This window comes from Pseudomassariella vexata (assembly GCF_002105095.1).
Source record: "Pseudomassariella vexata strain CBS 129021 chromosome Unknown BCR38scaffold_2, whole genome shotgun sequence".
In the NCBI taxonomy this organism is placed as follows: domain Eukaryota; kingdom Fungi; phylum Ascomycota; class Sordariomycetes; order Amphisphaeriales; family Pseudomassariaceae; genus Pseudomassariella; species Pseudomassariella vexata.
This window is the reverse complement of record NW_024467957.1, coordinates 1,450,506-1,472,413: the sequence shown is the minus strand read 5'-3', so window position 1 is coordinate 1,472,413 and position 21,908 is coordinate 1,450,506. Positions and strand designations below refer to the sequence as shown.

Here is a 21,908-nt window from a genome sequence, read left to right as displayed (position 1 = left end):
GGAAGATAATAATCGCTAAGCATTGTTAGGGACCACAAAAATGCGAAGGTTACGAAGCCCCAAAACGAAATCGATGTTTTTAGGATGAATTACACAAGTCGGGTCGGGCTCAAAAGCCCGTTCCTATGACAATCCAACATATGCTGTACGGGATGAGATTTTCTGTAAAATGCTCGAACACAGTTGACCATTAAGGAATGGTTGATTGTTGACGATTTGAGGCATTACAAGAACTTATGATCTGCCTGAGGAAGGTTACGTCTTCCACTCATGCGTACCTAGATGAAGCAACAGGCTTGGGCATCATTGACTCATAGTGTATTGCTCTCTTTGCCTAACAATGGCTCGTGCAGTTACTCGTGGTCAACATAATGGAGGAAATCGACGTATAGATATAGGATGTCGTTGTGGTGTAGTGACTTCGCATAGTTTCACGTACTTCTTGCTTGTACCATGCGGTGGTTTAAAAATGTGACAGTGGTGTTTTCGGGAGGCGTAGTTACAGATCAAAGATCAAGGCCGATAGAATGGCACCGTGTAATACGTTATGGCTGATATGGGCAGTATCGGTCTCAGCGGATATTTTGTCTTGATTGAGTGACGCCCGCGGTTTAAGCATACAGCGCGGCTACCGGTTTGGTAGTTGCGAGCTCATGGCGACGAATGTTAACTGGTGAGCTTCTCTCAACAGGCAGAGTTGCCATATCTCAGCATCATGGCTACCAGTATCTATCCGTTCCATAGCTCCCCTCGTTGTAACAGCGGAGCTGGACTGAGTCGTACATGAACACTTTGGGTGACTAATGAGGGTTATACTGCCTCCTGCTTGATCCGGCGCCAGAGCATATTCCTATTTCGGCTTCGTGATTTCGAAGAATTCTTTCAAGCCCTGTACCACTGTCTCAACATTCATGTTGACGAGGGGCATCTTGTCATAACTATCCTCCTTCATGATCGCTACCAGAGCCAAATACTTGTCAACCTCGCGCAACATGATGGGTCTGTTTCCGTCGCTGAGAACCATGCAGCTTTCGGCCCAGTTGCTTGCCACCTGGTCCTCGAGTTTTTGGTTCCACGGTGCGCCCTCGAGCGACTCGTGGTGGGTCCGGGAACGCGGCCAGCTGCCGTAGACCTCGGTGATGTCGATGATTACGTCGATGTAGTCGGAACAGATCTCATAGCTGGCCATATCAGCAGGAGCGTTGTCCGTCGCGATGTAAATCTTGGTCAAGACATCAAAGAGGTACGCTTTCTCGAATCGGCAGGTTCGACAAAGATTCGTAAGCATTGCCTCGAGACTGCCGAGTCGTGGAATGAGCTTTTGTATGACCTTGCTGAAAGCCTCGAAGATACTGTGGTTGTAAATGCTCGTTAGGTGGAACGTGACTGGCGCGTTCTCAAAACCATAGTCCGATAGCTCATCCTGTATGCGTATCGTGATATCCCGCTGTATGTCCAGCTTGTAGTCGTCCGACAGCCCGTCGACCTTGTGAATGAACACCTCGATCTTGATGTTCGGGTAGGACCTTTGTAAGTTCAAAATCGTCATGTTCAGTCGTGCTACCGCCTCAAGATAGTCGTCTTGCGCATCGATGACCCAGATCAACGCGCCGATCTCCCCAAACATGGCATCAACGTCGAACGTAGGATTTTCAAATATGTCGATTTGACCAGGGAAGTCCCAGACCTGGAAGTCCATGAAAGATCTGTTTGATCTGTGTATGAGCAATCACCCGACAGCTGGGAGGAAAGAAACGGAGGTTCTTACGCCATCGAGTCCTTTTGGATTCGGGCGGTTGACTCGAGAAATAGGGTTTCATTCGGCGGTAACTTGTGGAACACGACACTCGAAATCGACGATTTACCACTCCTAAAACATTCATGAGTTGGACGACTATTCTGAGGACTCCCCGCCCCCAACTAACCTTCTCTGACCCATCAGAAGCAGTCTCGGCTTCCCCTTTGCCGGCGAGCCTGAGCTCTGCTGATCCGACGACCCCGACGCGTTGTTCTGCTGCTGTTGCCTTTGCTGGTTCTGTTGGATGACACGTTCAAGGTTTAGCTGAGCTGGACTAACGACTCCCTTCAATATTTCATGTGTATCATCTCCGATGGGAGAGATGGCCCGGCCGCGAAGGGATGACATGACAGGCAACCGAGCAACAACAATAAAATAAGACGATATCGAAGATTTCCTTCATCGCCAGTGTCCCACTTGGTCAAGCGACGGGCGAGGCAGCGAGGAAGAAGAGTGCTCGTCATTTATCAAGTAAATTTTGTTGGCGTTGACCACGTAGTATCCTCATGAGTTCATGCCCAGTGTCCCAAGCCCAGGCTGATTGCTGCTCCGTTTGCAGTCTCCCTTTCGACGCGACACGTCGACCAAGTAGCTAACCTATAGCTACAGGTACCGAGGCCGCGGGAGCCTCGAAAAGGCGAGTGCCAAATGGCGAAGCTGGGAAGGCGCGAGAGATGACAGAGACGGCTGCGGGCAGGCAAAGAGACCCAGAGAAATTCGAGCCGAGGGTTGGGAAGTGACCACATGTCGTTTAAGACCAGGTCATTTGTACCAGGAAGTGGAAACCCCTCGAAGCGTCGATGAGAAGCGAGCTGGATTCGTTGCTGATCTCACCGTCGTACCAACGACGGGCATCTCGGGTCTCAGCTCTGCTCTGTCTCAATATTGAGGGCTTTTCAAGAAGCTTGGGCCTTGTTCGCCACGTTTGCCTAGTTTTTGTCGCCCGCAAAGAGATGGGGGTGGACCATTACACAGATGTAACTTGGGGCTGGCCAAGTTTTGGCGGAGAGGAGAGGCTATAATGGCGTCTTGTGGAGAGGCATGGTTGTGCTTGTTCCTGACGTCTTGTTGGTCATGGCCTGCCCGCCGGCCGAATCTCTGCAACATTTGGCGACATCGTCTTTGTGCCACGCGGCCTTGCCCGTTGAGTGCCATGTATTTGACCAAAGGGATATTTGGGAAAATATGTCATGTCATGAGATGAGCAAGGGTTGAAGAAAAATACTGTCTTACCTCCATGGTTGGCAGCATCTGAACTTGCCGGTTCCCTGGTTTACCAAACGCTGTTGCCCGACCCTCCGCTCCAGCATGGCATTGACAGAAGCTTGCCCTTCGATAGCAATCACCACCCTCGCTCCTGTCTGGGCCACAGTCGATAGCGGTAATGTGTGTGATTGCTGACAGAGACGGCCAGTCCTCGATCCAATTGATTGACACAAACCGACAGCCCGGGCCGACTTGACTTTTGTCAGTTGTCGCACAAGTCCTGGATTCGTCTAGGAGAACGGCAGACACGGGGCGACAACGGTTGTGAATGGCTGAACACCCTGTCAATCACGGGAGCTCGACCAGATTGTCGAAATGCGCCAGGGTTCTGATATTCTTCAGGTGGTCACCATGGTCGAGATGCTACAGTCGTAGGTTCGGTGGAAACAAGCGTGATAGCGGGTAACAATCTCTCAAGAGACTGAGGTTTTTCCGGCAGCTGACGCGAACTACTCCAATCTTAATGTGTTTGTGACGCCACTATGAGTTTCAAGATGCAGCCGAACAAACCCACAAGCAAACACTAATAATCCTGTTGATGGGCAAGGCTGTTGTCGACTGTGTACATAGTAGTGAAACCGATCAATTTTGTACGCGTCTAGATGATCAGTTCCCATCGAGCCAAACTCAAGAGGGTCAGTGCAGTTGGGTGAGCGGGTGTGCCGAGGCCTTCTCAGCTCCATTGCAGAGCACCTACGCAAGCTGCAGGGCCCCCCCGGCTAACAACTTGAGGTGCCCACCTAGATATCCACCCACCAGGATTCTTCCAGGTTTATAATTAGTGCTGCCTCGGCATGGTATGAATGTTCGACGGTTCTAGTCCAGATGCCCTGCTGTTGGGATTTGACCCATTGACCCTTGTCTAGATTGTTGACTTTACGGATGATTGGGAGCTGCAAAGCGTGTACATACAGTCAGGCTCCAAAAGTCTGGGGACACTCCACCTTTACTACAGCGCTCTTTAGGGGACTGGGATTTTAATATGGCTATGTCTCTATGAATATATAGGCTACAGGTATTCAAATAGAGTCATTTCGAAGCTTATAACCCGTAGATTAATATTTTGTATACCAGCCGCGGGATTTAATAATAGCGCGGAGCCTATGCTCTAGAGTGTCGTATAGCTTCTTAATTAGCGCTGCCGGTACTACCTTCTACGCTAACTGCAGCGCAGCTTTAAATTTCTCAAGATCCAGCTAGTTTTTTTTAGGATAAAGAGTTTAGGGCATTCCCTAGATAGATACCTCTTTAACTAGGCCTATACGTGCTCTATAGGGTTGAGATCTGGGGAATGCGCTGGCTAGTCTATTAAAGAAATAGCGTGCCGGCCGAACTACTCTATAGCTTGCGTCGAGAGGTGTATCTTCGCATTATCTTGCTGAAAATGCTGCTAATCCTTATAAAATGGGAGTAAGCCCTCCCTCAAGGCCTTAAGATAACTCTAGGTATTGTAGCCCTTCTGTCTCTTACCCTCCTCCTGGGGGGGTCGCTCTATCACGATCAGGTCGCTCTTCTTCCCTACTCCTCCCTCGACGTAGATCCCACCCCAGACCATAACCGAAATATTCGCTTTTACGTGTGCCTTCAGATTCACGAAGTCCTTATTATACTTCTCGCTCGGAAATCGGAAGACCCAGGCGGTCGGGGATGACGTAGAATTCTGTATAGAGGACTCGTCGGAGAAGATTACCTGTGGACTAGATTAGCGGGGGAACCCTCGATACGCCGGAGGCTATACCGTCATCAATTCCTCCAGATTTTCGAGCTAATAAGTTGCAAATGTAAGGCGATCGGCTGCTAATTCTTTGGTGAGTGGTATGCGCTTAAGCGCACGCTATTTCTTTATATTAACGGCGCGTAGGTACCTCCGAAGGGTACTCTTCGAAACCTTGCCACTTATAGATTGCATAAGCTCCTTATAAGTCTAATTTCGATTACGCTTGCATAATTGAACGAGGAAACGCTTACCCCAACGTGAAAATCTAGGGCGACGACCGCTTCGAGCTAGCGAATCGAAGTTATAGCGAGATTTCCAGGACACCAGGGATTTCGTGACGGTCGATCGGTGTACGTTAAAGAGGCTAGCCACGGTAGTCTGCGGGATGCCGCATATAACTGCCGTTACCATGGCCGCCCGTTGGACTTGAGTATACTCACAGCCAGGCCGATGATTAGCTATTACTTGCTGCACAAATTCGGTGAGATTCGGCCTCATTTTGATATAATTGTGGTGGTTAAATTGTTAGAGGGTGTAGGTGCGAAGTGCGCGAATTTTCGCGTTGGCGTAAAGTGTCCCCAGAGTTGTGGAGCCTGACTGTAACTACAGCTGGCATGAATAACGCCAGTGTAGACCACAATGACTGTTTTTGCGTGTCATCGTCCAGATATTATCATCATCATTTCAATGCATTACATACTATAGTCAAAATAGCTCCTATGAGGAAAATTAACATCGACGCGTATCTGAGTCCTTCATCCTGAAAAGTAACCTTATACCTAAATACTACATACGGTTTCCTTGCTGTGCATCATTTTGTGTATACCTACCTGAAGTCCTGCCCCAACATGATTTGGCTGCTAATTCATACACCGAGGAATTAGTGGGCATGTATTGGTCTTATCCTTCAATCCCGAGTCATCAACGTCTCTGATATCACAACGCCATGCATGATCTTAGCTGGAAATCGCATTTGAATCCCACAAAAGAAACCCCCTACACATGACAATGCATAACCTATATGATGCGGCCGGCTGTGGTGCTCCAAGGAACTCGAGAGGAACTCAATCCCATGGGTCACCAGCCGTCTCTATTAGTTACCCTACGTACTTCCTCAACTCGAATGCCAGAGTTATGAGAGCCTCTCATTGCCCTGGATTTGCAGTTTTTGGGCGACGCTCCTTTACCGTCCCTCTGCTGCTGAATAACGCGGTGACAAAGCTCCTGCGGCGAGTTGCCACTTTCTGCTTCCTGTCGTCAACATGGGGCATATCCTCTATACGAGGCATGGCCTCAAAAGATGGATACTGGTCCCTCTCCGGTGACAGTAGTGGGGTTGGATGCTCTGGAATTGACGAGGTGATCATGGGACCATCATCTGCGCTGGATGGCGGTGTGGGTATCGACTGAGGTTCGTCATTAGGTAACTGTCTGAATGACTATAAAGTGTTGTGTCAGCCAAGAATCTTACGTGGTGCTGTTCACGACCATTCAATATACAATGCAAAAGATAAAAAATAACCAAAGCTGAAGGGACGTGCAAGAGACTGACGCTTACCCGAACGCTCAACATGCGTTTGCTTTTAGAGGTGGCCTTGATCGACTTGGTGGATTTGGAGCGATCTAGCTCGACCGAGGTCTCGTCTCTGTCCAGCTCATCCAACTCGCCGGCCACGGTCTTTCCTCCACAGGCAACACTGTCCTCTGGAGTGGCCACAAAACGGACATAGCCCCTCGATGGAGGCACACCCAGAAATTCCTGAATGTGGTTCTGGATAAGGGCAGCGTTCCGCTTGTTGGTAATGGGCTGAACTGAGCATGGGAGGGCAAATATGGTGAGCGTGTACGCGGGTTCGAATGACCCGCCGAACATTATACAACTGCTATGTTGTACATTGATGCAGACGGAGGACAAGGGGCGCTGATAGCGGTTCGATAGATGGTACGAGAAGTCGGTGATGAAAGTGAATTCATCTTGGATCTGCATTTGGTATAAGTTGAACCATTCGAGTCCGTTGTGGGTTGAAGAGGAGCACTTACGATGACGTTGGTTCTGAACTCGGCCATGACTATCGCTTCGTTGCGGATCCGATCCTTGCCAGGCTCCATTTCCCTAGTAGCGGCGGCAAACTCTCCCTCAAAATAAGCACTCTTTCTCTTTGCCATATCTGGGCCGATTTGCGACTTGCGCCGATGTGACATTGGGTCCCCGGGAGGAGGCCGGTCAATATTCCGCAACATCTTATTTCCCTCGACGATGTTGAGTTTGGATTTCGACGGCCGCGAGAGCTGGGCTTTCCGTTGCGCAAATGAGAGAGCTGACGAGCCAGGAGACGCTGGCTTGGGAAGAGGAGGAGGGCTGGCAGGAGATTTGAGAGGAAGAGGAGATTGGACTCGCGGCTTTGGTGAGCTTTGCATGGTTGCGCGTTCTTGATAGCACGGACTGGCCTTGGCTGCCAATGTCACTGGTGTAGATGCTAGCCTATAACAGCAGGTTGTCTCCGTGGGTCTGAGCAATTCCTTGGTTAATACCAATCAGAATTTAGTGTTGAGCTCGTGGGGCGCCGAAACCTTAATTGAGCAGATGGGCCGCTTCTTATGCCTGAGTTTGAGATCTTAGCAAAGGATCGCTTGGGACGGGTCGTGTCGAGGTTAGACGTTGCGTGGCAGTCGTGGCGGTTGCCGTGGTGTTCAGTGCCTTTCAACGGACTGCCCTCGCGAGGATATCCCACTTTCCGTGTAATGAGGCTTGCTTAAATGCTGTCTGGACTCCAGATGGACTCCAGAGGCCTCGGGTACTTGTGGGAAGTTCCTGTAGGTTTCTATTTGTGGCCAGACTCGCAGGGTCCTTATCAGTCCACAAGCAGGCAGGAAGCCAGGTGATGAATATTGGGGCCGGTATATTTGCTCGTATCAGAATGGTCAATGACGAAGCGACACCCAATTCACTAGCAAGGGTCAATTAAGAATCTAAATCCCTGGACGGTCGTCCGATAGACCGATGGAGCGATTTCAAGATAGCTAAGTGTCCTAGCAGTCGCCACACTAAATGTGCTTTCCCCAGGTTTTCATGCTCTTGCCTGAGATCGTTAGTTGTCGATCGAATGGGTGCACCACATGCAAAGTGGTGTAATCACGCCAAGGTGCTGAGGCCGAGCCCACAGCAGTACTCTAGTCCGTCGTACGGTCTCTGCAAGTTACCTGTCATCTCATTGCATTTGCTGTTTGCACCCGGCCACAATTTGATGGAGTGATAAGGGCACTTTACGGCGACGAAAATCCTTGGACGGCTGCATCCAAATGTGGATTTCTGCAGATAAGACAGTTGCCGAATGGCGACGGCCGGCCTGTCGTCTCCGTTTAGGCCCCCAATCTACAATTTTCCTCTGGCTGCAGCAATATGGATGTCCTATACAATGGCTTTCTGAAAGTAATGTGTAAGTATCATGGCCTGTGGCTGTCTCTTTGCCGGATTCCCTCAGGTAACGTAGCATCGAGCTGAAGTGAGTCTCGACCCTCCATGCTCTTACGAGCTTACGAGCTGCACCACTAAGAATGGATATTATGACTGACTATCAAGAAGAAAAAAAGGCAAGCCAGTTGCAATAAGGCGGTGCTGCAAGTATGCGCCGCACTTTATTCCTCACATCCTGTCACGGCTAGAGCCACTGACCGGGTCCCCCAATCTTGGCAAACAGGGTTTGGTAGTACAACCTCAAAAGTTACTGTCGCTTTGATTCATGACACCATTAGCGATCGCCCAAACGCGCCATTACACTATTATACAGATCGATATCATAACCCAAGGCTGTAATTTCTTTCCAGGTCCTGCCTTCCCGCCCGCCGACTCTCAATCTCAACCACAATACCTAACGTCATCCGATGCCAAGTTCCGTTGTGCTATGCACGACCCAGGGCTTCTTGTCTTGGAATTTTGTTTGCACCACGACCTGTCTTACGACAAAGCCGGGCTGCTGCGTTTTCGGAATTGGGCAACACCACTTGCCTTCCTCTCCAAAATCAGTTGATATCCAGCCGTGGAAAGGATAACAGCCTCGAGTGGGATGAGGATGATGCCCAGGTAGAGTGCCGTTTTGCTCTCCCTGCACAAGGTGCCGAAGTGCGGCTTCATCGTCATGCCGATAGACTCCCACCGGCAACTCCAACTCTGCAAGTTGTCGACTGTGGTCGACGCGTTGATCGCATAGAAAAAGATCATGGCAATCATGGCAGCGGCGAAGCTAATGAAGGGGGCGGCAAACATCAACGGCGTGTGGACAGGAGTCCGGTTCCGCAGCTGTGTCGAGAGATGAGCATGATGATTGACACATTTAGGACCGGAATCGGCTACACGCACCATATCCACCTTGCTGAAAACCAAGGAAATGATGTTGGTCAGCACCACGATGGCGCTACTGACCACCAGAGCCACGGTTGGTCGGAGATCAAACTGATCTGGCCATAGGGGCAGGTAGAAATCGGCCGAGAGATGGGTCGTGTTGTATACGGCTAGAGCATCACCAGATGTGCCGAGAATGGTGAGACCGGACAGCAGAGCGACGGCCATCAAGCCGACCCTGATGCTGTCAACGAGGCGGATGGATCGGAGCTGCGACTGGTAGTGCAGGTCCTGGGACTCGACTTCGAAGTCGGTGGCAGACGCCTGGTCTTTGGTTTCGTGAGACATGATAGCAAATGGGTATGATGATCCGTTTCAACTTTGCCAGAAAATCGACGGTACGAAAAGCAATAGGCTGAGAAAAGACACGACAATGAAGAATCAGAGAACAAAGAAGGAAGATGAAGACACCGCAAAGAGATATCGAACAGAGACAGTCTCCAGCCCACCTCGAGAAAGATGCGAAACACGCGGTTATGAATGAACAGTTAGAGATAGCCGCTCACATTATCCGGCAACCCATTTAGCCAGTCTTTCGCGCTTTGCTAGCGCTTTGCTATGTGAACGTTCCAGGGATAGCAACTTGCACTTGGCCCATGTCTACCAAATGGGGGAGTGAGCGATGCGCCCATGCAACTGCAGGCCTAAACGCGGTATCGATGCCCAGTCAGACGGGCGACAACCGACATGCAGGGGCATAAGGGGATGAGAGATGAGGTACATAAACGTGACAGATTGGCTGTGGGTGGCCATAAGACCCAAATTTGGACCCCTCTGGCGCTTAGCCATGGGTGTCGGATGACGTCTGGCCAATGATGGGAGGACGCGGTAAAACTTGACCGTCAGCTTCCGACCGCTCCCAAGGCCTGCAGGACCGCTGCTCAAAAGAGCAAACGCTCTTGGTAAATAACAGAATGCTGCAGAAATGATGCAGGGTTTAAGTTTGAGTGCTAACCGACGGGTCAAGCCCCTGGAGGTCTTCAGCAGCGATCTAAGGAATAAGCTCTACCCCGTACCTGCCAGGTACGTAGCGGCCGGGCGGAGCTACCTAGGAGCTATCAACCGCAAATTCAACATCGGGGCCTCTGCAACTGCTTGCCCTGTGGGCCAGGTGTGAGCGAAGTAATCTCCTTTCATCGACAATTGTCTCACCCATAGATGTGATGTGATGCATCATGAACTCGAACCAAATTAGATACCATGATGGCTCTTGAGCTGCAGTTGGAAGACGTCAGGTTCTATGTAACAGGGATTGGACAGGGCATTTGGCACGGTTCAAGGTTGCATTCGAGGAGGTGAGAGCCCCGTACAATGCCATGGATCACGCGAAACAGCATCTGGGGAAATCCGGCCGCTGGCATCAATGTCTTTTTTAAGCATGTCCAATACCTCCATACCCTGATCTAATATTATCCGTAACGTACCTTAGCTTCGGATTCTTTTGCTACTCGTGGAAGGGGATGCTGGACTTGGCGCGGTCGGTAGTATCGTCCCGCCATCATCTTGCCTCTTCTTGGACCAAGACTTTGGCAGGTTGAGCAGAGACAGCAATTTATTCACCAACATACATTCACTTGTTTTTCTGATGCCATGAGGACCAGCCACATATTATCCACCAAGCCATTTCATGTTGCCTCCAGGCCCGGGATCGGCAAACACTCCATGTCCCCAGTCCTTTAGGACGACTCAGCTTGCCCGGCTTCCTGCATATGACCCGAAGCATTTTCTACGAGAAGTCCGTCCACGTCAGGATACCTCTGAAACATAGTAGTGCGTCGTTGCACACTGCGTAATCCGGTTGATCCGCTGCAGTCGGTCTGCCAATCGAGAGAGAGAGAGCGAGGTCGAGGGAACCAGACTTTGCACTATGTGCCAGCCTCGATACACACATAACAGGCGCTCTGTCATGTCCATGGTCGTGATGGCCGACAGACAGGCTGAGTGCTACAGAGGCACTGGATGACCGATACCTGCGAAGTACTCGAGAACCAGGAGGAGATGTGGGTGAAAATTCACCTCTGTGGTTGTGTAACACCCTGGTTTGTCCCTGCCTCGCGTCAAACATGCTGTCAACTTATCAAGCTGGGGATAACCGGAGTAATTTACTCCAGAAATGTAGGCGTTCGACTCCATTCAGCCAGTTTGCATATCTCGAAGCCCTGGCGAATGAGGGGAGCACAGGACATGAGTGGTATGTACTGGGGTCGGAACGTCTTTGGGATAACACTCGGCCCGCTTTGGACGACACACGCTCCCGATTCTGAGATGCGATATTCAAGATTCTTGCAAACTTCATCCATTATTTTCTCCTTGCCCCTTGAGCCAATTGTTGATTGCTAGCCAAACATCAATCAGTAAGGATTCAAGTTTGCCCAACTGTGCCTTGTCACCCTGCAAGTTTGTTTGCCGGACCACCATCCCCTAACTGGTGAGCAGGTGTGCCGATGTGTTGTAATGGCGGCTCGAGCAGAAAGCAAAACTTGAGAGCATTTTGTGTGTCATCAGCCCTTTCTTTTACCAAAGTACTAGCACTCATTCTGTAGTAGCACCCGTTCCCCAAGCTTCCTCAAGACTTTCGTCTTAGAATTTGGAGGCAGGGCCTCCCAGCTTCTCGCATCGTGCCGATACACTGCGGCAGAAGGGATGCTTCTTCGTCGAAAGCAGTCGCACAGCCCCAGGACTATAGCATCGACACTTGCATTTCATGTGCAATCATCCCGGCAATCCTCCATGTTTGCCGCGAGTCGCGTTCAGAAGCGCTGAAAGAACATCAACTTTCCTTCGCCGTAGCTGGAAAATCCGGCAAGGTCTTTTTTAGCTCCAAGGATGCACTGTATTTTGAATTCCGGGATGGATTTACCGAATCACGCTCGCAACTCTTAGGGTTCGTGAACACCATCTCTGGAGATCAGCTCACCCATGTCAGATGCGTGGGCATGAACGCAGCGGTTCTCCGGAGGAAGGATGCACCGGCGAGCTTGCTCACGAATAAATCGGTTGAGTGTCTCAAAATGATGGCCAAACATCTCCCTCACCTGGAGCAGCTCATAGTTGTGCGGCACGATGAGAACCCCATATATGGCCCAGACTCGGTGTTTATTGAGCAAACCAGCGAGGACATGGGCCTGTTGCGACGCTTGAGGTAAGCCTTTCTCAGTATGGAACGGTACTATCCGAACCGGCAGCTGCCTACGTGGAAGATGATGGACATTAGCGCGGTGCCAGCCCGTTTGGAACCCACGTACGAGCGAGAAGTGCTTGGATACAGTGGATCCAGATCTGCTGACATCAAAGAGCAATTCATGCCTTTGATTGAGGAGATGGAGCTGGATAAGAAGGAGCCTCAGGGGTCCACTCGAGTCGGTTTGGGCGAGGAACTGGGGAGCTGGAAGGAAATGGTTGAACTTGAGTTTACCGAGGAGCTGTGAAGATGCCAAAGCCGTGCTTATACAAGTCGGGCTGCGTGTGTCCCTGGGTCGTATGGGATGGGCGGGCTCTGCGGTAGGCCCTGCCTCACTAGAGTTCAGATAGCCCGTCAACCTCCTTGCCGTGTTATGTGAGGCTGTCAGACATCATACCTAATAGGAACCTCCTACCCGGGAGTCTTGAAGTTGCTAGCTTGCCCTGTTGCACCGATTACAGGCTGGAGTCGGTGCGTGATTCTAAGCTTAGGGAAGCAGGCAAGCGATATGGTGCTTCGGGGCTGAACATTTAAGCTGACCACGATGGCGAATAGCTGGCTGGCCCGGAGAATACGGTGGGTACATTGCAAACTATTATCAGAGAATATTCCCAATGGGCTTAGTTTAGCAACAAAACCTCCATGAGGTTTCACTCATGCAAGTTCTCGTTCGGTGCAGACAGGTTGTAGGCGAGGCACGTGTGCCTCTCAAAGCTAGTTTATTATTCTGCAATGTGCTCTAGATACACTGCCACCCAGCTCCAGACTGAGATTTGTCTCTTCCTAATTACTCTCAACTCTGGCTATGTCCCCAGTGTGGGGTATCTTCTGCCTCCAATGGAAACATGCGTGGATGATTCTAAAAGAGAGAAGCTAACCTTGCAAACAAAAATGAAGAGTTTCCGGTATCTGCTGGCAGGTCACCCCTCATGGTACAGTGAAATTCAGCAATCTGGCGCAACTTGCTCAGAATATAGTAGGGAATATTACTTCGGAGCCACCCTGGCTGCTGCCTCTGAAGAGCAGTATCAGCTGAAACACCTATCTGTTTTGCCTCACCGTGACATCGTGAGCGTGTTCGCTACTTCCTGCTCAATATAGAAAAATGCTGTGTATGGTTCGGTCTTTGCACATTGTGCGATTGCCAAGTTTCTTCTGGCCTTCCTTTTCCCTTTTTTTCTTCTTCTATATTGCCTTTTCTGGGCGTTCCACGTCGTCTGCCATGTCTCCAAGTATGGTCTTAGGGGAGCAGGACTGATCTCGGAAGGTCTTGAGGTTCGATTTTGAGGAGTCGAATAATGGAAGTATCTTCGTGGCCAAGCAGCCCCTTTCACGTTTCGTTCTTCTGGTAGGTTATTGGCGGTCAAGTAGGCCTGTGGCTAGCAGCATGTCCCATAATTTGGCTCTCCTTCGTCATGTATCATGCATGCATGAAGAGAGCAATGAGACTGGACACCGTTTGGCCGATTCCAGCACCGCTAGTAGGGTATTAGTACATTACAAAAATGAAACTGCCAGTATCAATTGATACCCAGAAGAAAAACTGAATAGCTCAAGTGAGCAACATATGAATGGTTTATACGGGTGGACCCCATCGACGAGGTGAGGCGAACCCCTAGAATGGCGCAGTCTCATCATTTTCTTTTCAAGGGCTTAGCTCGCTGCCGTGACCGTGTTGGTTGAGGAGTGCTGTCGTTTTGGGGCAGATGGGTTTCCCTACACTTCAAGTTAGCGGTTCCTCCGGATGGGGGCTGGGTTTTGATGTGTATCCTGGAGATGGAAGCTTAGTTAGCAATCTCTCATTCAAGCAAACGTACATCTGACGGGGCAGGCCGCTTCCTTTGGGCCAAAGCTCCGTTAGGCCCGCCCGGCTTCTTAAGCGGTCGAGTAGGCTTGGCTTCACCGGGCTCAAATACGTCTTCGGGTAGGTTGATACTGTCCCATGTGAGTATGTAGGGGTTGGATGGTGTTCTACTCTTAAAGCATTGTGGGGTCATACTTCTTCACATGCTGAACACTCAGAAAGTTGAGCTTGGAATCATACTTGTCCCAGGCGTGGCAGAGATCCTTGTATTCGTTCACCTGGAAAGACAAGTCCAACGATTTGGCACCTAAAGGATTAGCAATATTCACGTCGAATTGGATCAAAACTGCAAAGGCGTAGACAACAAGGAATGTTGGATGCGATAAACCTACCTTCCGCAAGCTCCAGGCCGATGTAGTGTGTTGTAGTGTAGACTTTGCTTTCTTTGATGGACAAATCTTCCATCTTGACAGGCTTCTCCTCAGCCTCTGGTTTGACGTTCGGGCTCGATACCCTGTCCTTCAGGCTAGCAGTCGACTCGACGTGGTGGGCAGCGGTTGCACTTTGAACGACAGTTCCATCCTCGATTTTCGGCTTTGGCTCCTCGTCGTCTTTGGCGGCATCCGGAAGCTCATCCTTGATCACTGTACCCTCCTCATCTTCACCCTTGACTATGTAGGCAAGGCTACCATCCAGTATCGCTTCGAATTCTTGACCACACTTCACCGTGTGTCGTCGTTCGAATCCCTTATTGAAGGGGTGTGCGATGGCTATAGACGGATGTCTCTCGAGATTGGCGACAAGGACTCGAACCTTGGACTCCACAAAGCCGGACCAGATCTTATGCGCTTCCTTTTCCTTACTAGTAACAATGACAGCTAGATAATACTTATAGCCCTGTGTGAAGAAAGTGTGTTTGACAAATAGTGCTTTCCATGGAACGGCTCCGCTTACGATTTTGTCAGCTATACCGTTACCACGTTCTAGCTCGCGTTGAATGACGGCTTTGTTGGAGTGCGTGATGTTGAAGGTGGCACACATTTCAGGGTATGCTGGGGTGATTACTGGCATCAAATGATAGCCATCCCCCTTATAGACCTGCTTAACGTTAGCAACCAATTAAATGTCCGAGTAGATAGATATCACGAAATTGCATACCTTGGGGTTCCAGACGCGAACCGAAAGGGGCGCGTTCTCTTCCATTGCTTTCAACATCACCGGTTGTGGCCACTTCCACTTGCTGATGATGAAGAAGAACTTGGCGACAATGGTAGCGCTGGCAGCTCTCGGGTATAATTGGCAAATGCGGGCAACTAGCATAGCCCAGACGACACCGCCAGGGAAGCCAATGATATTGGCGTATATGGCACGTCGCTGAGCCCACAGCTTGATGGCACGCAACGCTAGGCGGAAGGTACTCTGTTCGGGAACAAGATTTAGTATCTCGTTGGTAACACGGGTCCCGTTCAGGGATCGCAATTCGGCTTCATCTAGACCTCGCAGATATTCGTTGTTGGTGAGCTTGAGCTCACCGTGAGCGGGAAACTGCTTCAGAGTTGCAATTCTCGAGAAGATCAGATCGATGCTAATACCCCAGTACTCGAACTTGATAATGGGGACAAAGGCATCCTCAACCGGTGTCAGATCGGTCACCGCACCCTTCGGAGTCATCTCTTTGAGCATTCCAGGGAAATGCTTGAAATAATCCTCTCTCGTTACGTATCTAGGGGCGACAACGAGTGTATCAATATCTGACCCTGGCCCGTACACTCCAAGACAGAAACTGCCATAGGTGAAGACCTCCCCACGAGCGTCTCGTATGAGAACAGTGTTATGTGGTTCCTTCTCTCGCGCAATCCGCCGGACGAATTCATCCACTAAGCGTCGTAAATCGGTAAGGACTTTGTGCCTGTAATTTGCCCTGTTAGAAGAGGCCGTGGATTTCGCTGCTCCAGGGCCATGCGCTACTTACCTTTTGTCCGTCTCGAGTTTTGACTCAAAGGTGCCTTGTCGCTTCAGTTCTTCAAAGAGGGCGTCGCTAGCCTCCACCTCGACTTGCGTGGGCAGCGCAGTCGAGATGGGAGGTGTCGTGCCCCATTGCCTTCCTGAGTATGCCATGGCCGTATTTTAAATCCAGCTGTGCTTTTCGTGCGAGCGAGGTCTCGTACATGAGGGTTTGCTTCGAAAGGGCCTATTACCGTGTCGTGCCGTACCGAAACGTCGTCTGTTGTGTCGAGTAAACCAAGAGGTCGAGGAGGTGAACCCCCAGCACGGTGTCCGCGGAGAAAACCTGCTTCGCGACCTTGGGGCTTCCTCTGCTGCTGCTGTTGTTGCGCAAAGTGGCGTAAAAGATCAGGCAATCAATTAACGAAATCTTCGATGCCCGTGTCCAGTAAGCTTGCTACGGCAGTAGAAAGAGATGAAAACACAATGGGAAGGTACGGGTAAAGAACTCCAGCATGTACATGAGCAGGCGAATATTCTTCAGATGAGGGTGAAGCCGGCCTGATTAGACTTTGGAGTCAGAGTAGTCTGAGTGTTCATCCGCAATCGGCAGGATACAGGTAATCGATAAAGGTAGGATAGCTTGACTATCGTCGCCAACCCAAATGGTTGATGATGTTGGAAAATAGAGGGAAGATTGGATGATCCATAAGCCGGAGTTGGCCCGGGCATCTCGATTAATAGTACAGATACCTAACCTAGGTTAAGTACGTACTTCAAGTGTCCAATCGTACTGCGGTACAGTCAGGCTCCAAAAGTCTGGGGACACTCCACTTTTACTACAGCGCTCTTTAGGGGACTAGGATTTTAATATGGCTATATCTCTATGAATATATAGGCTACAGGTATTAAAATAGAGTCATTTCGAAGCTTATAACCCGTAGATTAATATTTTGTATACCAGCCGCGGGATTTAATAATAGCGCGGAGCCTATACTCTAGAGTATCGTATAGCTTCTTAATCAGCGCTGTCACGGGGCTAGGCCCGTGCACCGCATGTATATTGGTACTGCACGAGCTGGCTGATGTTCCATTCTTCGTGCTACAACAATAAACTACTGGTACCCCCATACACGACCCTGACAAGCGCTACTAGTACTACCTTCCACGCTAACTGCAGCGTAGCTTTAAATTGCTCAATATCCAGCTAGTTTTTTTTAGGATAAAGAGTTCAGGGTATTCCCTAGATAGATACCTCTTTGACCAGGCCTATACATGCTCTATAGGGTTAAGATCTGGGGAATGCGCTAGCTCGTCTATTAGTGTGACGGTTGACACGTGATTGGCCCACACTGGTCTGAACAGATTGATAAGTGGTTGCAGAATTGGTCTCTTTTGGTGAAGACATCTGGTACGGTGGCGTAGTGGCAAGGATTGCAACCCCTAGCACGGCGTGACAATTAGAGAAATAGCGTACCGGCCGAACTACTCTATAGCTTACGCCGAGAGGTGTATCTTCGTATTATCTTACTGAAAATACTACTAATCCTTATAAAATAGGAGTAAGCCCTCCCTTAAGGCCTTAAGATAACTCTAGGTATTATAGCCCTTCTGTCTCTTACCCTCCTCCTAGGGGGGTCGCTCTATCACGATTAGGTCGCTCTTCTTCCCTACTCCTCCCTCGACGTAGATCCTACCCTAGACTATAACCGAAATATTCGCTTTTATATATACCTTAAGATTCACGAAGTCCTTATTGTACTTCTCGCTCGGAAATCGGAAGACCCAGGCAGTCGGGGATAACGTATGTCACGACCTGGGTTGCATCGCATTGGTAGAGACCTCGATTAGGTGCTATCGACGAAGATTCTACTCTAAGGAGTGAAGGAAAGAAGATCACAACTTAGGTTTGAGGGAGCGCGACTAAGTCATCCACGCTTGGCGGGGCTCCTACAAGGGTTATGATTGGCTTCCCATCTGACACTGCCATGGCAGGTGTTCCAGCTGTAAGTCACCTGGTTGTAGTGAGTCTGCGAGGGTTGACCTTCACACTTATAAGTCTAATTTCGATTACGCTTACATAATTAAACGAGGAAACGCTTACCCCGACGTGAAAATCTAGGGCGACGACCGCTTCGAGCTAGCGAATCGAAATTATAGCGAGATTTCTAGGACACTAGGGATTTCGTGACGGTCGATCGGTGTACGTTAAAGAGGCTAGCCACGGTAGTCTACGGGATACCGCACATAACTACCGTTACTATAGCCGCCCGTTATACTTAGGTATACTCACAGCTAGGCCGATGATCAGCTATTACTTGCTGCGCAAATTCGGTGAGATTCGACCTCATTTTAGTGTAATTGTGGTAGTTATAATGTTAGAGGGTGTAGGTGCGAAGTGCGCGAATTTTCGCGTTAGTGTCAGAGACACTGAACGCAGGACACCGGTGGAGTGCCGGTGGGGTGTTTCGGACAAAAGCCTCCCGAGTCAGGATTCCCGGCATCGCCAAACCTGCGGCTACGCCGGGTCCAAGCGGCGGCCTAGCTATCTATATAAGGACCATCTCGAAGTAGGATAGGGAAGGAGTAGAGATCAATGCATCATCGTGGGCACCCCTACCTGAGACCGCCAATGACCACCCGGTGCTACGTAGGAGGGACGCCCATTACTCCCCATCACTCTGTACTATTGCCTTCGGCCTAGCCGTACCCTGACAGTTAGCGTAAAGTGTCCCCAGAGTTATAGAGCCTGACTGTACCAAGCGCCTTATTATTTTTGACCAGTAGCCCCCAACAAACACCTACAATATTGTGGAACTTGTGAATCACTTCCTGCGGGGTTTTCCTCGGCCACTGGAGGAAGAGATGGCTCACCGGAGCAGAGCATCACGATCGCCAGCGACGCGCTATCGCTGAGGAACCGGAGGGCCCTTCGATGCAGATACCGAAAGGGGGCAAGTATTTCGGCCTGAACCGACTGGAGGCGTCTACGCTGTGCCAGATCAGGACGGAAAAAATAGGACTAGCAGCCTTCTTATTCAAGACAGGGGCTTTTGGCGTGTACTCGCCGCTATGCCGCTGTGGCGACGCCCCTGAGACGGCAGAGCACGTAATCCTCTTTTGCGGGCTGTTGGAAGGACTGAGGGAACGATTACGGGCCGCTATCGCACCACGGCCACTATACTCTCGCAGAGACCTCGCAACGGCAACAGGAGAACCAGTAGTTAGTGGGACTATTGTAAGGTGGCTGCTAGGGACGGGTCGGACAGCTTCAAGGCCCAGATAGCATCGATCTTCTCAGGGGGGACTTTGTTGGTAGGTTGAGAACCAACGTAGTATGGTAGTGAACGCAACGCAGTCGCCAATAGGGCGAACCGACGACGCAGCGTATGTATTTAGTCCAGCCATTAGGGCACGGTTTGACATACGGGAGTACTAGTAGAGGTACCGGGGGCTTCGAGCCTACGGCGTATTTAATAATAATAATAATAATAATAATAATTATTATTCTCCCGACTATTTTTACTTTTTCAACGGAATAGTCATACAGGTGCTTCACAGGTGTTTAAACTTGACATGGTGCTATCACGCTAATGCTACAAGTTCCAGCGGTGTTAATAACGGACCGACCATCCCCATACACGCATACGCAAGGTAGAGGCTTCCGGGAAGCTGCAAAGTTTTAAATCTGACATGTTGGACTCCGACGGCACTTGCAATCCTATAAGTAGAGTGTCTCTACCTGGCCACCATAGCTACATTACTCTCACAAGTCTATCCCTCACAACCTCGTCCAGTCGTCGGCTAGCCGGACGGGCTGCTCTAGCCAGCGATCTCTTACCAAGAAGTACGCTAACCCACCTATCAAGCCAAAGCAACCGATATACTCCAAAGCGACCCATCCTTTCGCTTTGAGATCTGCCGCAACTTGAAGCAAGCCAAGAGGGTCTTGGTGATGCATCGTCTGCCTCGAATGCCTCTGCTTTGGTATTCTCTCCCTTTTCCGTTCTGGGCTCACTTCTTTGGAGCCGTTCACTGGTACTAGAGTGCCATCCTTCACGCACTCATTCAACCTTGCTGTCAGCCACCGAGCACGCTCACCACGAGCGATTCCTTCGTACCGGGCTCTTTCGCTGGCAAGACTTCGTTGCAAATCAGCAGCCCAATCCACTAGGTGAAACTGAGTATCTTCTTGACGATTGTGGGTGCGTGCGAGGGCTAAAGCCGTAGGACGCCCAATCAATGCCCCAGATGTTCCAGTTAGCGCTGGCATTGTTCCAGGACCGGGAAGGCTGAGTGGCTGGTAAAGATGCTTGGGTTGCGATGGATTCACGGCATCCCGCCATTGGATATATTTCTTGGCGGCTGAGTGGCGTAGCCACGACGAGCCGTTGAGGCTGAATGCTTGCGCTACTAAAAGAGGAAGCTCTGATGGCGCCAGGGGCTGGACGTAGTCTGGGCTCATCAAAAGTGAGGCATCCATTTGACTCAGCTCCAAGTTAACGTCGCGATCCGAAACATCTGCGCTAGAAATGGCATAAGGCACCGTGGGGTCGCTGACAGATGAACCCTGCCTGGACGAGGAGAACGAGAACGGTCGGATGCCAGCATCTTGAAGCTGACAGCGAATTTGCACCTTGCACGCCGCTAGCTCCTCTGGAGATAGCTTGTCTGCTTGAGCCAGGAGCGGGATAATGTTTGTCAACGGGGCTAGGCGGCGGAGATATTCGACATCCACTGGCTTTATATCTGCAAGTTGTCAGATTAGCTGCAACTCCGGTCGGGGCCACTGAAGACATACTGTGGTTTATCAAATAAAAAACGACGTCGACCTGAAACCCGCCATCACCTCCCAACATGTTGAGCATGTCTGATTCGCTCAAAGAGCCGGAAGACACGTTGTTCAGGTGAGACTCAACATACTCAACGCAGGGTACAATGGTCTCGATGGCCTAGACATGTAAGTAAATATTCACTCCTTTTGCCGGTGGGCAACTTACCGATGACCCTGCTCCATAACCTGGGGTATCTACGAAGCATATGTTGCGCTCAAGGACAGTGTCACCCAGACTCTTTCGTCTTTGGTTCGCCTGTACCTCGTTCAACTGAGTCCACCATTCTGGGTAGGGTTTGGTGCTGGCAAATATCTCGGTGATTGCACTCGTTGAGTTGGAATCCCTCCTCGAAGCAGCACTTTTTTCGGTCCTTTTGGATGATCTCCTGCTCGACCTAGCCTGTGGAACAATGGGGTCGATATGGACGATATGCTCACAAGCTTGTACAATGGCTTTGCAAAGTGAAGTCTTGCCAACACCAGAATCACCCGCGATAAGTATCTTCAGGCGCCCGATGCTCTTGCCATTTTCCGTAAACGGCCGTCGGCTCGGCATTTTGATGCTGGGCATCACGAGCTGCGGAGCACTGCCGCTGTCCATCATTCGTGTCGACGTCTCCTGTAAGGCCGGGCCCTCTTCATCAACGCTGATAGCATGTTCAGACAGGGAGTCTACGATGGAGTCCCCCCTCGATGACGGGCTGCTCATGGCAGAAACTGAGCATGATGCCCCTAGCATTATTGGCGTCATCGGTCGTGACAGATCTGGATGTGGTTGAGATCGCATTGACGCTGGGCTCCGACTTATAGCTGAAGTTCTTGAAAGGGGTGAGTAAGCAGGACCATGTTCTCTGTCAGGATGCCTCGAATTGTGTGTGGAGGACTCGACACCTCTATCTTCTTTGCGTGAAGATAAGATATGCCCCGGATCGGGGGCCTTTCTGAGGTCTCTGGAACGAGGGATA

The 21,908-nt window shown here is 50.3% G+C and overlaps 8 protein-coding genes across 8 annotated transcripts; 3 read left to right on the top strand and 5 right to left on the bottom strand.

Annotated features, from left to right (window-relative positions):
- Positions 1-850: 850 nt before the first annotated feature.
- On the bottom strand, positions 851-2,146 carry BCR38DRAFT_332078 (Gtr1/RagA G domain-containing protein; the record flags this gene model as incomplete). Its single annotated transcript, XM_040855115.1, has 3 exons — positions 851-1,706; positions 1,769-1,870; positions 1,926-2,146. 3 exons carry the CDS (start codon positions 2,144-2,146, stop codon positions 851-853), a joined length of 1,179 nt encoding a protein of 392 aa, XP_040719865.1.
- Positions 2,147-5,926: 3,780 nt separating this feature from the next.
- BCR38DRAFT_405578 (Tautomerase/MIF superfamily) lies at positions 5,927-7,199 on the bottom strand (the record flags this gene model as incomplete). Its single annotated transcript, XM_040857971.1, has 3 exons — positions 5,927-6,220; positions 6,340-6,762; positions 6,822-7,199. 3 exons carry the CDS (start codon positions 7,197-7,199, stop codon positions 5,927-5,929), a joined length of 1,095 nt encoding a protein of 364 aa, XP_040719864.1.
- Positions 7,200-8,330: 1,131 nt separating this feature from the next.
- Positions 8,331-9,913, bottom strand: BCR38DRAFT_420398 (uncharacterized protein). Its single transcript, XM_040859381.1, has 2 exons — positions 9,139-9,913; positions 8,331-9,078 (listed from the first exon to the last, which is right to left on the bottom strand). Exons 1-2 carry the CDS (start codon positions 9,466-9,468, stop codon positions 8,737-8,739), a joined length of 672 nt encoding a protein of 223 aa, XP_040719863.1. The 5' UTR covers positions 9,469-9,913; the 3' UTR covers positions 8,331-8,736.
- A 1,258-nt stretch (positions 9,914-11,171) lies between these two features.
- Positions 11,172-11,640, top strand: BCR38DRAFT_420395 (uncharacterized protein). The gene has a single exon (XM_040859380.1). The coding sequence runs from the start codon at positions 11,179-11,181 to the stop codon at positions 11,518-11,520; it is 342 nt and encodes a 113-aa protein (XP_040719862.1). The 5' UTR covers positions 11,172-11,178; the 3' UTR covers positions 11,521-11,640.
- Positions 11,641-11,726: 86 nt separating this feature from the next.
- BCR38DRAFT_333571 (uncharacterized protein) lies at positions 11,727-12,326 on the top strand (the record flags this gene model as incomplete). The annotated part of the gene is made up of 1 exon (XM_040855238.1): positions 11,727-12,326. A coding segment is annotated over one exon (600 nt), but the record flags the coding sequence as incomplete, so codon positions are not given.
- Positions 12,327-12,905: 579 nt separating this feature from the next.
- Positions 12,906-13,462, top strand: BCR38DRAFT_405576 (uncharacterized protein; the record flags this gene model as incomplete). The annotated part of the gene is made up of 2 exons (XM_040857970.1): positions 12,906-12,937; positions 13,105-13,462. The coding sequence occupies 2 exons, from the start codon at positions 12,906-12,908 to the stop codon at positions 13,460-13,462; spliced, it is 390 nt and encodes a 129-aa protein (XP_040719860.1).
- Positions 13,463-13,811: 349 nt separating this feature from the next.
- BCR38DRAFT_95177 (Poly(A) polymerase pla1) lies at positions 13,812-16,466 on the bottom strand. Its single transcript, XM_040865797.1, has 5 exons — positions 16,138-16,466; positions 15,324-16,074; positions 14,558-15,263; positions 14,361-14,472; positions 13,812-14,296 (listed from the first exon to the last, which is right to left on the bottom strand). The coding sequence occupies exons 1-5, from the start codon at positions 16,281-16,283 to the stop codon at positions 14,161-14,163; spliced, it is 1,851 nt and encodes a 616-aa protein (XP_040719859.1). The 5' UTR covers positions 16,284-16,466; the 3' UTR covers positions 13,812-14,160.
- Positions 16,467-19,890: 3,424 nt separating this feature from the next.
- Positions 19,891-21,547, bottom strand: BCR38DRAFT_333715 (putative Septin-7; the record flags this gene model as incomplete). Its single annotated transcript, XM_040855252.1, has 3 exons — positions 19,891-20,858; positions 20,911-21,061; positions 21,110-21,547. The coding sequence occupies 3 exons, from the start codon at positions 21,545-21,547 to the stop codon at positions 19,891-19,893; spliced, it is 1,557 nt and encodes a 518-aa protein (XP_040719858.1).
- Positions 21,548-21,908: the final 361 nt, after the last annotated feature.